Source organism: Oratosquilla oratoria, chromosome 14, assembly GCF_046742065.1.
Source record: "Oratosquilla oratoria isolate Oo_2021 chromosome 14, ASM4674206v1, whole genome shotgun sequence".
Taxonomy (NCBI): domain Eukaryota; kingdom Metazoa; phylum Arthropoda; class Malacostraca; order Stomatopoda; family Squillidae; genus Oratosquilla; species Oratosquilla oratoria.
Window position 1 is genome coordinate 64598750 of NC_134790.1, and position 18415 is coordinate 64617164.

The 18415-nt window shown below is 38.9% G+C and overlaps 1 protein-coding gene across 1 annotated transcript in view; it reads right to left on the minus strand.

Annotated features, from left to right (window-relative positions):
* Window positions 1-4615: 4615 nt before the first annotated feature.
* Window positions 4616-18415, minus strand: part of LOC143032702 (uncharacterized) — an 80172-nt gene continuing 66372 nt past the window's right edge. Inside the window, exon 7 of the mRNA XM_076197591.1 lies at window positions 4616-13355. Coding sequence (XP_076053706.1) covers window positions 12744-13355 — 612 coding nt within the window. The 3' untranslated portion in view covers window positions 4616-12743. The remainder of the gene's footprint in view (window positions 13356-18415) is intronic.

Consider the following 18415-nt stretch of genomic DNA (forward strand, 5'->3'; position numbering starts at 1 on the left):
GATCGCTATTCTCACATCGAGAATTGACCTCAATGACACACTAGCAGGAGACATCATACAGAATGACATTTTCCAAGAAACAAAAACATATGACAATATTTACAAACAATTTCAAAAGTCCTTCGCCAAATTCATCTAACTATTCCCTTTCACCATTTTACGCTCTAGCCAAGACATACAACACCAGACCATACACAACAAAAACACAAGTGGTCAAAACAGTTAGTGATTTCCAAGGTGAAATTAGAGAAAGCCTCACCCGCTCTGCCTGGGTAATGGATGGCAAGATCGAACTCAAACACCTTGCCTCCCTCCTTGCATATTTCTGTCTACTCTCACAGCTCCACCTAGACACACTCCAAGCAGCTGGTAAATTCACTTTTACACCAGATACCACCTTAGCAGAGTTCTCTAAAAAAAAAAAAAAAAAAATCATCAGACACAGATCAGACACTCTTCCATCCACAGCCATTACGTCCAGTTGTTGATTTCAGTGAACTCAACAAATTCACTATACCAGAAAGACATCCACTCCTTCATCTCTGCAATTCCCATTATGTCTGGTTTTTCTTCTAACAGGTAATCATTTAGTTCACTTAAACCCGATATAAATCCGTCTATGTTAGCATAAGCCACTTTTATTGTTATTTTTTTCTCCATCTCGTTTTCTGTTTCTTTCGTTTCACTTACCCTCATGTCTAACACTCTCCAATAGAACTCCATTCTCTTTGCATTTTTTTTTTTTTTAGCTTCATCTCTCCTCTTCAACTTTCATTTCTTTTTTATCCATATATTGTTGTACTATTCACTCTTTGCTAATTTTTCTGATTTTGCTAGTATATCTTCTTCAATACTACCATTTGTGACCTTAATTTTATCTTTAGAGGTCGATTTCTTTCTTTTGAATATTCTCCCACTCTATACACTTCTATTTTTCTATATTCCTTTTCTACTTCTTTGGTTCCATCTTGTACTTTTTAGAATTATTTTTGCTGTTTCTTTTTCTACTTTTTCATGCCATGTTTTTCCTTTAGTCCAGGGGTTCTCATTAGGGGTGAAATTCAACCCCAGGGGGGAATTTTGGGTTTTCTGGGGGTGAATTGTGACCACATTAAGTTTACGGAGTGAGGAAAGCAAATATAGGCTCTGGCCTGTCACCTGGGCTGGAATTATACCAGTGCTGACCCAGGTTAATCTTAGGATTAGAAGTGTTATGCTGTGCAATAATGTCTGCATATTATTTAGAATGCACCTTTTGAAACAGGCAATCTTGGAAAGGAGGGGGGAATGACATTCTGGCAAATGGTGAAAGGGGTGCATGAGCCAAGCAAGGCTGAGAACCCCTGCTTTAGTCCATATACAACAATACACTTTTTTTTATCCACTATTTCTAACCCAATTTACTTTCTCTTTGATTACATGAATAATTGTGTCATTTGCATTCTCCTGCATTTGCTGTTGTACTATTTCTTTAAAAGCCATCTCTTTGTTTTCCCTATTTCCATTCCATTTACTAATATTCTGCAAATTTTCCCCTCCTAAATTTTCTTCAATTCTTTCAGACATTGCCTGTATTTTGTAATTTACCTTTCTTAAATTCTCACTATTGATGGTATCTTTGTTTTTCCTTTCATTTTCACATTTAACCTCAATTAGTTCTTTTTTTTTAATTCACTCAGTTAATTATTTCAGCATTCTTTTTCTTTAAATCGCACACCTCTTTGTTTACTTCGAAGTCTTTTCTTAAATTCATAACCTCTTTAGTTCAATGAATTCCCTGTCCCATGAGTTTCTATTAAAACTCATCTCCCTTTCCATGTCTATAATTCGACTCGAATTTCTTCTTTTTTACTTATCAAAAACAGAAAAAGGATCATCAGTACCTAGCCTAAGTGGTCCCCTTGTTATGAATCAGATATTATAAGTCTAAGCATCAGAACAGGCTTTAATGCAAGCTTCTGTTACTCTGAGGTGAGGATTAAGAGAAGGATTACACCCTCTACTCCATAAAGGCAAAGAAAAAAGTATATTACTGACTCGACCCTATTTTATTAGCACTGGACAAAGGTGTATCACAATTTATTCAAAATTTGCGTCCTCCATCATGGCTTTGAAAGCTAAGGAAAAGCTACCAATTTACATTGGGATGTTTGTCATTTCCACTTACCAAGTTAAATCATAGTATCTGGTACTGTATATAAAAATGGAAGCTTCCTATCACATGATTTTTACATACATGGAGAACCTCCAAAAATTGTGTGATCACTGACAAAAGAGGAAGAGAGACAGACAGACACAAAGACAGACAGAGAGAGAGAGAGTGGGGGGGAGAGAGAGAAAGAGTGAGTGAGTGACAGAGATAGAGAGAGTGAGAGTGAGTGACAGAGATAGAGAGAGTGAGTGACAGAGATAGAGTGAGAGACAGAGATAGTGAGAGTAAGAGACAGAGATAGTGAGAGTGAGAGACAGAGATAGTGAGAGTGAGAGACAGAGATAGAGAGAGTGAGAGTGAGAGTGAGTGACAGAGATAGAGAGAGAGAGAGTGACAGAGATAGAGAGAGAGAGAGAGAGTGAGTGACAGAGATAGAGAGAGAGTGAGTGACAGAGATAGAGAGAGAGAGAGTGAGTGACAGAGATAGAGAGAGAGAGAGTGAGTGACAGAGATTGAGAGAGAGAGAGTGAGTGACAGAGATAGAGAGAGAGAGTGAGTGACAGAGATAGAGAGAGAGAGAGTGACAGAGATAGAGATAGAGAGAGTGACAGAGATAGAGATAGAGAGAGATAGAGATAGAGAGAGAGAGAGGGAGAGAGAGTGACAGAGAGAGGGAGAGAGTGTGACAGAGAGAGGGAGAGAGTGTGACAAAGAGAGGGGGAGAGTGTGACAAAGAGAGGGGGAGAGTGTGACAAAGAGAGGGGGAGAGTGTGACAAAGAGAGGGGGAGAGTGTGACAAAGAGAGGGGGAGAGTGTGACAAAGAGAGGGGAAGAGTGTGACAAAGAGAGGGGGAGAGTGTGACAAAGAGAGGGGGAGAGTGTGACAAAGAGAGGGAGAGTGTGTGACAAAGAGAGGGAGAGTGTGTGACAAAGAGAGGGAGAGTGTGTGACAAAGAGAGGGAGAGTGTGTGACAGAGAGAGGGAGAGTGTGTGACAGAGAGAGGGAGAGTGTGACAGAGATAGAGAGAGTGAGTGACAGAGATAGAGAGAGTGAGTGACAGAGATAGAGAGAGTGAGAGACAGAGATAGAGAGAGTGAGGGACAGAGATAGAGAGAGTGAGAGACAGAGATAGAGAGAGTGAGAGACAGAGATAGAGAGAGTGAGAGACAGAGATAGAGAGAGTGAGAGTGAGTGACAGAGATAGAGAGAGAGAGAGAGTGAGTGACAGAGATAGAGAGAGAGTGACAGAGATAGAGAGAGAGAGAGTGAGTGACAGAGATAGAGAGAGAGAGAGTGAGTGACAGAGATAGAGAGAGAGAGAGTGAGTGACAGAGATAGAGAGAGAGAGAGTGAGTGACAGAGATAGAGAGAGAGAGAGTGAGTGACAGAGATAGAGAGAGAGTGAGTGACAGAGATAGAGAGAGAGAGAGAGAGAGTGAGTGACAGAGATAGAGAGAGAGAGAGAGAGAGAGTGACAGAGACAGAGATAGAGAGAGGGATAGAGAGAGAGAGAGAGATGGAGAGAGAGTGACAGAGAGAGGGAGAGAGTGTGACAGAGAGAGGGAGAGAGTGTGACAAAGAGAGGGGGAGAGTGTGAAAAAGAGAGGGGGAAAGTGTGACAAAGAGAGGGGGAGAGTGTGACAAAGAGAGGGGGAGAGTGTGACAAAGAGAGGGGGAGAGTGTGACAAAGAGAGGGAGAGTGTGTGACAAAGAGAGGGAGAGTGTGTGACAAAGAGAGGGAGAGTGTGTGACAAAGAGAGGGAGAGTGTGTGACAAAGAGAGGGAGAGTGTGTGACAAAGAGAGGGAGAGTGTGTGACAAAGAGAGGGAGAGTGTGTGACAAAGAGAGGGAGAGTGTGTGACAGAGAGAGGGAGAGTGTGACAGAGAGAGAGAGTGACTGAGAGAGAGAGGGAGAGTGTGACAGAGAGAGGGAGAGTGTGACAGAGAGAGAGAGAGGGAGAGTGTGACAGAGAGAGAGAGAGGGAGAGTGTGACAGAGAGAGAGAGAGGGAGAGTGTGACAGAGAGAGAGAGGGAGAGTGTGACAGAGAGAGAGTGGGAGAGTGTGACAGAGAGAGAGTGACTGAGAGAGAGAGGGAGAGAGTGACTGAGAGAGAGAGGGAGAGTGTGACAGAGAGAGAGAGGGAGAGTGTGACAGAGAGAGAGAGGGAGAGTGTGACAGAGAGAGAGAGGGAGAGTGTGACAGAGAGAGAGGGAGAGTGTGACAGAGAGAGAGAGGGAGAGTGTGACAGAGAGAGAGAGGGAGAGTGTGACAGAGAGAGAGAGGGAGAGTGTGACAGAGAGAGGGAGAGTGTGACAGAGAGAGGGAGAGTGTGACAGAGAGAGAGTGGGAGAGTGTGACAGAGAGAGAGTGACTGAGAGAGAGAGGGAGAGAGTGACTGAGAGAGAGAGGGAGAGTGTGACAGAGAGAGAGTGACTGAGAGAGAGAGAGAGAGTGACTGAGAGAGAGTGAGAGAGTGACTGAGAGAGAGTGAGAGAGAGAATCAGAGAGAGTGAGAAAGAGAATCAGAGAGAGTGAGAAAGAGAATCAGAGAGAGTGAGAAAGAGAATCAGAGAGAGTGAGAAAGAAGAGAGAGAATCAGAGAGAGTGAGAAAGAAGAGAGAGTATCAGAGAGAGTGAGAAAGAAGAGAGAGTATCAGAGAGAGTGAGAAAGAAGAGAGAGTATCAGAGAGAGTGAGAAAGAAGAGAGAGTATCAGAGAGAGTGAGAAAGAAGAGAGAGTATCAGAGAGAGTGAGAAAGAAGAGAGAGTATCAGAGAGTGAGAAAGAAGAGAGAGTATCAGAGAGAGTGAGAAAGAAGAGAGAGTATCAGAGAGAGTGAGAAAGAAGAGAGAGTATCAGAGAGAGTGAGAAAGAAGAGAGAGTATCAGAGAGAGAGAGAAAGAAGAGAGAGTATCAGAGAGAGGGGGGGAGCACAATCAATATTGCCTTTGATTAATTCACAGCTGACATCACCTATATGTAAGGTTGATTAAACCCACTGATTACACTGAAGGACAGTGATTCTGTACATGCTTGCTTTACATTAATAATTCTTTTTTTAAAAAATGAAGCTATGACTATGAAGCTCTGAGAAAAAGAAAATAAGGTGGTGGCAAAATGCATAATATAGTACTGTACAATAATGGGTGAATGACAAAGAAAACATCTACCGTATTCACCACACACTTGGGACATGAGATCTTACAAAACTTAGCAGGTGCTATTCAAATGACATATGAACTATGGAAATTTGGTAGAAAAATATATTAATATTGATTGGAATGGTAGGAATGTATGAGGTGGTATAGGGCGGAGGACAATCCTGATCCTTAAATTTCTTGAACCTTACATATTTTGGCACAATGGTGAGACGTGTGAGGCACTAAAAGGCTTCAAAATCACTTGGAAGTTGGCTATAAATGTCAATAGTCATCCAACAGACACCATTCAATTACTTTCATCATTCAAAATTCAACCCACCCAACCCTTTACAGCAATATTTCATTTGCATTATAAATGCTAACAGTTCAGATAAATCTTATTCCCCCTTGTAAAGCACATACACCAAAATATGGGAGTACCTCTGATGACATTTATCACTTGCTTCCTCCAGTAAACACGAAGGCACCAATCCTGGCTATCTTATTGCAATAAAATCTATCCTTATTTATTGTACATCTTAAATATTACAACAAACCAATTATATGCAACATGAAGCTAACATTATCTAAAGATAGTGATGTGATGTAATATAAAACTAATAATTTGAGAGCTATTTGAGTCTTCATGCTGTGGAAAAATAATGTATACATAGTATTAGCAATAACTGACACTAAATTAAATCTTACACATCTGGAAAAATCCATTTACATTATGAACTTGAAATGTTAGTGCCTTCCTTAATTTAGCTGTGTAGAAAAGCAGATGTCAATGGTAAGACAAAGACAAACATGTTCTTCACTGAAACAGGTAAAAATAAAAAAAACAAGAAACAAAAAGTGATCTCAAAATAAAGAAAATATTAATAATCATATAAACATAATAAAATACAAAGTTAAACTAAGGATCTTCCTATAAGATGTAATAAAACTATTCAGCATAACTAATGAAACACCAGTTATTTAGTCTTCACAAAATGCCAATAGCTGAAATGTCTTATAATGAATATACTGTACACAATGTCCAATATTTACATAAATGTAAATCCCACAATTACCATAAATTTATATTCATTTAGAAGCTCACATCCTTTTTTTCAATATTCTTAACAACTTTTTCCTTTACAATTTAGTAAGAGGGCTGACAAAGTTGTAGATGAGCAGCAAAAGATTATGTCATAGCATTCTTTATTTTTTATCACCTACACCAAGGGTTAGTTTCCTCTAATCTGAGCAGTGTAGTGGGGGACAGGAATAGCCCATCATCCATTAGGTGCTAAGATAGGAAGGGCAATGAATGGGTTTTGGAAGAGTGTGGGATAAGTGTAGGGTGGGTGTATGTTTTGACTTGGCCACCCCATTATATGGGTTGAAGGTCCTTTGGTATGTGTTCCTATGTACCAACAATAAGACATTCAAACTGTACTTGGTTCAAGCTTAGGCAAATTTTGCACACCAATCCTCTATACTCCTTATCATTGTAAATGATTTCACCAAGGTGGAATACTATGAATGTTTTGCTATGGCTAATGGTCAGTTATCTTATCTTAATGCCATATGATTCTATCCTGACAATGGTCCCAAGCACGAGAGGTCCACCGATCTCTGGAGCTCCTTCTATGTCAACAGCTCGTAAAGGTAGTAGGAAGAGGGGGGCAGTCACTGGTTGTCAGCTCTCCTTGTATGAAAAAGTGAAGGAAATACTATACAGTTGACATTAATAGAGATATATCTTGGACCCAGTTTAAATACTTATTGTCAGCCCCTGATGCATCTCTTTATGTAGGCAAGGATGTTGATGGTTTCAGTTAATGGATGGCAAGGAGAGAACTCTCTGATATCCATCTAACAAGACTACTTCATACAGGTACCCACCATTAGTTACATGAGAATGGAAAGACATATAAAGTGAACTTGTTGTAATTTGCAGATCACGGTGCACTTGCGGCTGATTCTGAAGAGACTTTCAGTAAGTTTGGTGGGGCATATGAGGGAGCAAAGTTGCAAGTTAAATTTAAGTGATGATAGGTACAAGGAATAAATAGTGGCAGGGGTGGTGAATGGGAGTAGAGTATGTGGGGATGAAATGGGTGGGAGTGGATTTATACCTTTGACTTTGGATACCTCCCTTGGTATATGTATGTATATAGAATATAAATGGTGACATGCTTGAAGAAGGACTTTTCAAATCTTTCATGTCACATGTGAAGGTGAATGGAGTGGATATTAGTGCGAGTTATAGAAGTAAAGGATGTGATTAGATGTCTGGGTGGAATGAAATATAATATGATAAACATTAGAGGATGACAGCAATGAGAATATTGCAGGAAGGACGATTGGTATGGGCATGTAATGAAAAGAGAAATTTTTGCAAGAGTGGATGGGCACTGAAATGGAAGACCATAATGCAGGTAAAGGAATGTTAAAGACCTGTGTGGATAGGGACTGGATGAAAATGGTGTGCAAGGTTGGGGAAGAAAGAGGAGGCTTGTATAGAACAGCAACCCCATGTACAGATGGGAGTGAGCTGCTGAAAAAAAGAAGTGAGAAAGAGTAAATATTTTTACTATGAAATGTTGTGTTCAGTTTCTTATTTACCTTTACTATCTAAGGCCTTTCATGTGATGGTGAAACAACATATATGCTAAATCTGAAGCCAAATATTTTTGTGTCTAGCATTAGCCAGAACTATCTATCAAAAAGCTTTTTTCCCCCTTACCAGGGAGGTAGCCAAGTCAAGACATACCACTCCCACCCATTTCATTCCCATCCACCACCAATTCTTCCCTATCATCTTAGCTCATCATGGGTGACAAGTCATCCCTGTATCATCCCTGATTAACCAGAACACCTACAAAGGGTGGGGTTGATATCAAATATGTACTTCATTTACATGATCAAACACTACTGCCCTATGCTTAATTTGATTTTTAATCACCTTATAAAATCACTGCATCCTGGTTATTAGCAATGGGAAAAAATTACAACACAGAATCTGGCAACTTAATCATGGAGTAATCTGTTGTTCTGGCAATTCAAAATAATCATTACTGATATCTACCTCCAGGTTACACAGTCAGACCAACAACTAATCAAGTCAATCCTGAGTGACCCACCAAATTATCCCTCACCTAAATACTTCATTTATTCAATGATTTGGTTTTGAGTGCTATATTATTCTGGTTTTATTACAATACTTGGTTATTTCTGAAAAAAAATATACCTTTACCTATCAATATCTAGAATGCCCCTCCAAAGCCATATTTTTTCTAATTTCTTAATCACTTGCACTCAGTTCTGTCAAGTACACCCATTCCTATTATCTAACTCACTTAAAAATTTAATAATATTAATAAAAATAAATAAAAATGAGTCACCAAACATGTATCAATAATAGGTATCTGCTTGTGGAGGTCCTGTGAGATGGATGTCAGAGATAATCTCTTTTCTGTTCATCTTCAAATTCCTCTGGAGCAGTAGCCCTGAGGGCCTGGCACTTCAGATCAGGTCCAAGACCTCTATAAATTTTTATTATCTTCCACTTTTTCACAAATGGAGAGCTGACATTCAGCAACTACTTCTTTCCTCTTCCTGCTGGCCAGTGACATACAAACAGGTCTATTCAACAAGGAGGTAGGGAGAACCTATGAATTATAAACCAGTAACCCTGACCAGCATGATAGCCAATACATGTAAAAGAACTGTGAAAGATAATGATGAAATGGCTGGAAAAGAAGTGAGTAGTCCTAGTTGATAATTAATTTGGAACTTGAAAAATAAGGTCATATGCATCAAATCTGTATGTTTTTGAGTGTGGTTGATGTGCTACACAAAAAAGAAAATAGGGGCTGTGTATACCTGGACCCTGAGAAGGATTTCCACTAATGTTGAAGTTGGAAAATTTTGGAAGATTTAAAAGGCATCATACTGGAATAGATTATAAGATTTCTTTAAGGATATGCTCATAAGAGCAGTAGTGAAGGATGAGATGTCAGATTGAAGAGAGGTGACATAGTTCTTGGTGCTTAAGTAATGTTTAATCAATTAATGAATTGGCCTAGGTCTCTTACTGAAGACCTAGTTCCCAGTAACTGGCAACAGCCACCAGATTGGCCACCAAATTAATCCAGGAAAGATATGTTGTTGTTTAAGTAAGGCATTACTTATAATACAAAGTAAGATGTTTTAGTAGGTCAATACAGGATGAGATATTTGGGTCTTCCATGTGGTGACTACACTTGAAGCAATGTGATTCTGTGGCTAGTCCTATTACATTGGTACCATTTCAATACTGAGTGGCAGCCAAAACACAGCCATGCCAGTGAGGTTATTGCTTATCATGTGAGGGATTTCTCAGTTGGGCTTTTGTCTGGGAGAATCAGTTGGAGTATGGAGTTCAGGGGGGGGGGGGCAGTCTTGGAGAGTTTGTTTTGTGATCTGAGTGTATACGTTTTTGTATGGATCATGAAGACTGTAAAAAGATAACAGGATTGTAATTTACTACAAGAGGGCCTAGCTAAGGTCTATGAATGGAGTCAAGAGTGGATGTTGAAATTCACTACCAATAAACACAAAATCTTGGAAATGGCCCACAGGAAGAAGGGGTCATCATAGTTATACATTGGAAGATAAATTAATCACAAAAACAAATGAAAAGGATCTGGGCATCTTAATTAGGGATGATCTGTCACAAGACAATCATATAAACATAATAATAACAAAGACTACCATTTTAAGATGATCAAGAGGTTACAATTAAAGAAATAACTGAAAATCTTATTTGCCACACACTGGAATATGCAGTGGTAGTGCAGTCACCACTACAAATGAATATAAGAAAACCAGAGTGAATACAAAGCAACTAGAATGATCCCTAGCCTAGTTTGTAGATGAGATACCTGGCACTGCCCACATTATAAAAGTGAAGAGAAAGAGATGACATAATTGTTATCTTTAGAATGATGAGGGATATAGAAGAAAATGATGGAGAATTTGTTACTATGGCATGAAATAACATTAAGAAGACATACCAAAAAAAATTAAGTCAGACTTTCAAGGATATTAGCTAGAACAGCTTTTCACATAAATGTATAGATTTGTGGAATCTATTAGGAGAAATAATTCAAGTTAACAATATACCTTAAATGAACTTAAGACAATGATTGACAAAGAGAGATATAGAGCATAACCCCAACCTTGCACATTATATACACCAGTCAGTTTCTTCTCAGAAAAATCTACAGGAGATCCTAAAGACTTGCTGTGGAGCTGTAGGTTTCAGACAGTGAAACTCAAGATAACAGTTATCATTATGGAAACAAATCAGTCTATCAATCTGTTGCTTCGGGTCTCTTGCCATAACCCATGACTCCCAGGTAGATAGGCCACTGACTGGCCCACAGGTCACTCATGGAAGAAATGTTGTTGTCTAGTTAAGGTTAGATCTGGGCAATGTATTGTAAGATGTTCAGTCTCTTCAGAGTAGTCATTACATCTGGGACAATATGCATCTGTCTAGGTCTATTCTGTACTGGTATTATTTTAAACCTGGATGGTGACCTGAATGCTAACATGCTAGTGTGGTTCTTGCTTGTCATGGGAGTGATCTTTCTGTGGGGCTGAAGGCAGGGGGAGTTTAGTGGAATGGCAAGTTTGGTAGTTGGTTTTGGAAAGTTAGTTTTGTGATACTAGTGTACGTGCATTTTCATATGGATGAATTGCATGGTGGTGGTAGTAAAATGTTGTATATATCTAAGTGGTATGTTGCTGGTTGATTTTTTTTTTCCATTCAGTGGATGAAGTGTGGGATAGATGTGTGGTCCTGAGGGCCTTTGTACAGAGCTGTGTGCCTTTCATATGATATTCCGAGTAAGATTTTTGCTTCAGTGTGTAATGTTCTATTTGGGGTGATTTTGGTTCATCATGTTATTATTCTTAATGCTCACAGAAACAAACACTACAAATAATAACTATGCATGTTCTGAAAGTTATCAAAATAATCACACTGCCAAATGAATGCCATATAACGCAAATAACTACCCACTATGATGACCGTAGAATGAAAAGAATGATATGTTATTGAGGTCATGACATCTCTTTACACTGCTACATCCTGGCTGAAACTCTTATTCAAAGGTTGAGCATTGGAACCAATGTTAATTGGACTATGAGGACAAATAACTTTATGACTTTTTTCCCCATTTCCTGACATCCATAAATCTAAACTATAAAAAACACTAAAGTATGCAGCTTATTTTATCTAACATATTTTCTTCAACATTTTCTGTACTACAAGTATACATTTCTCTATGTACACAACATACACACAAACCACAAAAGCAATGTCTTTTGTATTTGTATTCTTTTTAATGCCCCAAGTAGTGTTGATTAAGTGCTTGAAGAACATTAAAAGTAAATGGCCATAGAATTTACATGCATATAGCAACCAATGACAAGTACTTGCACATGATGGTGTTGCACTATCAATGTCTGAGAATCATCTCCCTGATGCCCATCTTCAAAACTTGTCAACATCCTCACCTTTATCTGAAGATACAGTTGTGGGTTGACACTCAGTCTCAGACCAGGACTATGAACTCTCTATACAAATTGACTTGACTATATTTCCTCCATTTAAATGGAAAGCTAATAAGTGGTGAGTTTTCCACTCCTCATAATAGTATAAGCTTGTGACAGAAACTATCCCACACTAAAACAACAGTTTTTTCATCAGAGAGATCTATGGGAGAGAACAAGGCTCACTGTCAGCCACTGTTGGGCTGCATATTTCAAGTCAGTGAAACTTGAGCCAACAATTATTATCATTATTACATGCATATATAACTCACAATTTGTGCTAGTTTTGTTTGATTAAGACATAGAAGCACCTATCCAATACAATTAATTTTTCAACCATGTGCAATATCTGTTTCACAGCTAGTTACTGCTTTTCCAATCATCAGGACAACACCTTTTTACCATCAAGTTTAAGAACATATCATTGTTATATTCTTTAATACACACCACTCCAATTACTTTAACCAAACTGGAACACATAACTTTTAGGATACCAAATACTGATTATCTGGACTAATTAATCCTACAAGCACATTCAACCTCACATTCCTGTATATCTAAATTTTCTGAGCAATGATAGTCTCTCTCAATATAACCAAGACAAATATTAAGAACTTGTTTCAATTCAAATCTGTCTTACAATGAGCAACTGATCAAGAACATGTACTTACCAAGTAGTACCTTTCAGTCTTTAAAGGTGCCAAGAGATATATCAATAAAGTCTTACCACAAGCCATCTGCCTCCCAGAGCATAATATTAAGATCATAAATAATCATAGCCACAATAAAATAATGATCATATGGAATAATGATGACAGACATGATAATAAACTAATAAAAATACTGTTTAACAAGTTAATTAATGGGCCTGAGAATACACTCTCCTATGCTTGTGACCCCTAGCATAGAAGGCACCAGACCATCTGTGGGGGTCATCAGTACTTGTGTTCCAGCCATACCCTGAGCATATTGCAATTGAGCTTCAGGGTTCTTGGGTGGTCTTCCCCTTCGTCTTTTGGGAGGTGGCATGTGAAGAGTGGGTGTTGTGTTGTTAGACTTTGGTGTAAGCACCTGAGGAGGGGCAGGAGATATATCTCCTGATCCTGTTACAACTCCCCCAACCCCAATTTCTCCCACAGCAACTGTACCATTCCCTCCTCCTTGAGTGGGCATTAAAGAGAGGTCCGTTTCTGCTACACCATCTTCTGGATGATAAATTTGCTTCCGTATTTTGCTAAGCTTGTCCTCTGCCTCATGTCTCCGAAGATGATCCTTTAGTTTGTCTCCTCGAGAAAAGTCTTTCCCACATAATCTGCACTCAAAGGGCTTCTCGCCCGTATGCATTCTTCGATGTCTCTTCAAGTGTGATGCTCTGGCAAAGTTCATCTGGCAGTACTCACACTCAAAAGGCCGTTCTCCAGTATGAAGTCTGATGTGATCCCTTAAACCAGACTGACTTTTGAATTCCTGTAAAAGAAACAATAAATTTAAGAATATAAAATAAAATAATACATACACACATACATATACCAAAGGCTTTTTCCCCCTTACATTGGGGGTAGCCAAAAAGAAAAAGACATAGAAACCACTCCCACCCATTCCACATATTCCACTCCCGTCCACCCTCCCTCTCATCTTGGCACCTCCTGGATGACAGGTCATCCCTGCATCCTGTCCACTGCCCTGGGTCAGAAGCAGTGTCACAAGACACAGCACATCCACAGCAAGGCTACTTCATAAATTCGGCGACCCCCCCCTCTCTGTCCCCCCATGCAGAAAAGGAGAAGATAGGGAGAAATCCCCTTGGGCTGCGTCAAATTTCACATACATACTTCCTCACCCCCCATGCCCCACCCACTCCCCCTCAAGCATCACAGTATCATCTATACACAACCCTTCTCCATTCACCCTTATCTTCTGTCCTCTCCTGTCCTTCCTCAACATACATTCCTCTCTTTTGTAATGCCCCTTTTACCACATCCATCCATCTCAACCTAGGACACCCCCTCATATTCACTCCTTCTACATCTGCCTTCCATACCTCTTTTACTAATCTTTTTTCACTCATTCTTTCCATGAATCCAAACCATCCTAATACTCTTTCATCAACCCTATCTCCCAACTCCCTTTGCACCCCTGTTCTCCTTCTCACCTCCTCATTTCTCATTCTATCTAGCCTAGTAACCCCTATCATACTTCTCAGACATTTCATCTCAAACACATTCAAACTCGTTCTCTCTTCCTCTCTCCTGTTCCATGTTTCTGCCCCGTACAGTGCTGTTGGCACAATCGCTCCTTCATATAACCTCCTCTTGGCATCCATTCCCAGATGTCTATTTCTCATTACATTTTTCAATCCACCAAGGCATTTACTCACTTCTCTCAGTCTACATTCTACCTCCACCCCCACTCGTCCCTTTCCTGCCACATTCGCACCCAAGTATCTAAAACTATCCACTTCCTCCAGTCTTTCACCCTTGATGCTCACTTCCAGCCTGCTGTCACTCTCTCCCCTTGTACATCTTATCACCTTACTTTTGCCCACATTTATCTTCGGCTTCCTACTTTCACACACCTTTTCAAACTCTGTCACTAACTTCCTCAATCTCTCCTCTGATCCTGGTACAAGCGCAGTGTCATCAGCAAACAACAACTGGCTCACCTCCCACTTTTCTCCATTTTCTTTAATCGTCTCCAACCCCTGACCCACTACCCTTGCATTCACTTCTCACACCACCCCATCCATGTAAAGATTGAACAGCCAGGACAACATAACACATCCCTGACGAAGTCCCACCTTTACCTCATAAATATATATATATATATTTATATATATATATATATATATATATATATATACATATATATAAGCAATAAAAACACTAGTAACGTGTGTTTTATAAATGCAAGGTAACCACTTAAGAAAATAAACAAACAGAGCAGAGCGCTTTCGTATATTACATCTTCAGTGTAAATTACACTGAAGATGTAATATATGAAAGCACTGCTCCCTTTGTTTATTTTCTTAAGTGGTTACCTTATATATATATATATATATATATATATATATATATATATTTATATATATATATATATATATATATATATGTACATATATATACACACACTCATGCCTCGATTTAACGGACTAAAAGGGGGGAACACCGGTCCGATATACCCGATTGTCTGAAGTTTCCGATACTACTGTATTTCAACGATTACGTTACGAAAAAATGAGGAATGAATACAGTACGGTACTTTTATTTAAGCACACTATCCAATCTGTTAGTGTAAATACCTGGGATCTGGCCCAAAATTTTCACCCCAAGAGTACCAAGTCCAAAATTTTCATCAACCGAATACTTCAGCGAATATTGGGTAAGTTGTTCCTTTTGTTTACGAATATCAGACACAGTTTGTTTCTTTACTCCATATCCTCTTCCATACGCTGCCGCCTATGTAGGCGGCATGAGGAGCAAGTGGATACGCGAGGCTGCCATATCGGCGTCTTGATTATATTTATTGTAGTTGCCCCTGCGTAATGACATACTCTCTAAACTGTCTTCATCACATTTTCTATGGTTATCAAAATTCACGGGTGAAAGAGAGAACGATCGATATAAGCGGTGACTATTTTTTATGACGCGAGTATTATGACACAACATCGTACGTCTGGCAGCTAATGCTGCCCACGCGATTATGGCCCGGAGTGAAGTGGATATTCACACACCTGCTTCACCAACATTCCACTTTCCAGCTTTATAATCAACTCAAGCTTCTGTGATACTGTTAAATTGACTATTTTCCTCTTTTCTACAGGATGTACAGGTGCCATGGTTAAAAAAACTGTTCAATTATTTCACAAGCAACACACAAAACAGGGCCAAAAAGGTAAAAAAACATGGACCAAACAGCTCCACGTGTTCCGGCACAGTTGTAAACAAAGCGACCATAGGTCATCTGGCAGTCAACTGTGGAAACATCGGACTGCGTCCGGTCGCTCCGGACGATCCGGAAGCTACAGATTTTGTCCGTTGCATCCGAAATCCGTTAAAGTGAGGTCCGTTAAATCGAGGTATGAGTGTGTGTGTGTGTGTGTGTGTATATATATATATATATATATATATCTATATATATATATATATATATATATATATATATATATATATATATATATATATATATATATGTGGATTGTAAGCCTCTTAACCTTACCTACATCGGTTTTACTAGATACAAAGTCAGCCGTCGCTTATCATTACATCTACAAGAGGGAGCAATCAAAGAACATCATAAAATTTTTCACAATACTGTACTCAGCAGGGCATTAATTCCACCAAAATTATTGGAATGAGTGATGACCCTAGGAGGCTACAACTGCTCGAAGCCTTTCATATTAGAGACAAAGCTCCAGTCATTAACATCCAAAGTAATTTGACCTCCAGTATCCTATTGTATAGAAACAAAAATTCCCCACTCCTCCCTCCCTCCAACCCCCTCTCTTCCTTGTCTCCCCCTCCTCCCCCTTCCTCCTCTTCCCTTCCCCTCCTCTCCCCTATGGTAACTACACCCACCTAACCCCCCACCCCCTAACCCCCTTACCCCATGACCTCTGAGATTGCATTGTCTGACCACCTGACCCAGGCGTATATATATCCATCATTCCCGATGTGTCATTTTTCTCTCCATCCCTTTAAATGTAAGTCTTTTGTTGAATTTTATGTTCTTGTACCATTGTCATCGTATCTATTTGCATCTATATTGTATCCCTCATATATTTTACTAGTATTGTTCTTGCACACAATTGTCACCATTACTATATTTATGTAGCTTTTTTAATTTTGTCACCATTACTGTAATTATGTGATTTTTGTTATTTCAGTTTACTCTTGAAAATGTCTTCAATAAGACGAAACATTGAGCTCAAATAATGAAAAGAAATCAAAGAATACAGTGATCTAGTTTCAATTCACCTGGTTAATGGCAAATCTCTAATCAGGAAAATTGAGAATATGAGGAAAAAAATTAATAACTACAACAATGCTGTCGTTTTTAACTCCACATATATACATATAAATATATATATATATATATATATATATATATATATATATATACATATATATGCATGTATGTACATATACATCTTCACATCTCATTCAGTATATGTTGACAAATGTACAATATACCCTTATAAAATTTTATATAAATATGAAAAACATCAAATGTAAATGTCAAATAGAAACCTAGTCTTACACCATGTCCCTGTACGCAGATATTTCAAAAAAATAATTTAAAATATTAAATGATACTGTACGACACTTCACCAGTAAGTTGTGCATACTTCACATTATTTTTCCACAAGTTTTTGCAAAATTGTAAAAAAAAAAATCAATTTTTTGTGCACTGACATCCTTAAAAATATTCCCCTTTTATTCAAGTCCCCTTTCACCCCATTCCTTTCAATCTTGGACTTACTCTCAAGCTCACTCCATCTACCTCTACCTTCCACACTCTTTTTGCTATTCTTTCCTTGCTCATTCTTTTTATGTGCCATCCCAGTACTTTTTCATTGGCCCTATATGCCAGCTGCCTTTTCACCTTTGATCTCCTCAATTCCTCATTTCTTACTCCATCCATCCTCATAACACCAACCATATTTCTCAAGCACTTCATCTTAAACCTATTTATTCTTTGTATTTCCTTTAAATTCCAGTTTTTTCCTCAATACAGTGTTTTACACAAAATCACATTTTCATATATCTTTGCATACATCTTCCATATACCTATTTATCATGACACTTTTCATTCCTCCAAAACATTTACTTGCCTCACTCCTATATGTGACCCTAAATATCTAAAACTATTTTCTCTCTTAAGACATACTTCAAAATCACTGCCACCCTCATTCCTTATATATCTTCTCACTTTACTTTTACCCACATTTACTTTCATCTTCCTCCAATCATCTTCACAAACTCTGTCACCAGCTGCTTTAGACCCTTCTCTGACCTAAACAAGCATCACCTCTCACTTCCCTCCATTTTTTCTAATCATCTCCAATCACCTGCCCATCACCCTCACATTTACCTCCCACACCACCCCATCCATGTACACAACCATGGTGAAATAACAAAACCCTAGCAGAGTCCCACTTTCACCTCATACCACTCACTATCCCCAACCCTAACACAAGCTCCACTACTCATGTAAAAGCTTTTGGCTGCCCTTAACAGCTTTTCCCATGTCCCATACATCTACAATGCCTCCTACAATGCCTTCCTGTTGACCTTGTCATAAGCCTAATCTAGATCCATAAATGCCCAAAATACACCCTTTCCTTTTACCAAATAATTCTTGCTTGTCAGCCTTCCCCCAAAAAATGATCCATACATCTACTTTCATTAAACCTACACTGTTCCTCCCCAATTACTCCTTCCATTCCTCTCTTAATCCTCTCAAGTAACATCCTCCCAAATGCCTTTCCAACTATGTTCAACAGTCTAATCCTACCCCATTTTACATCT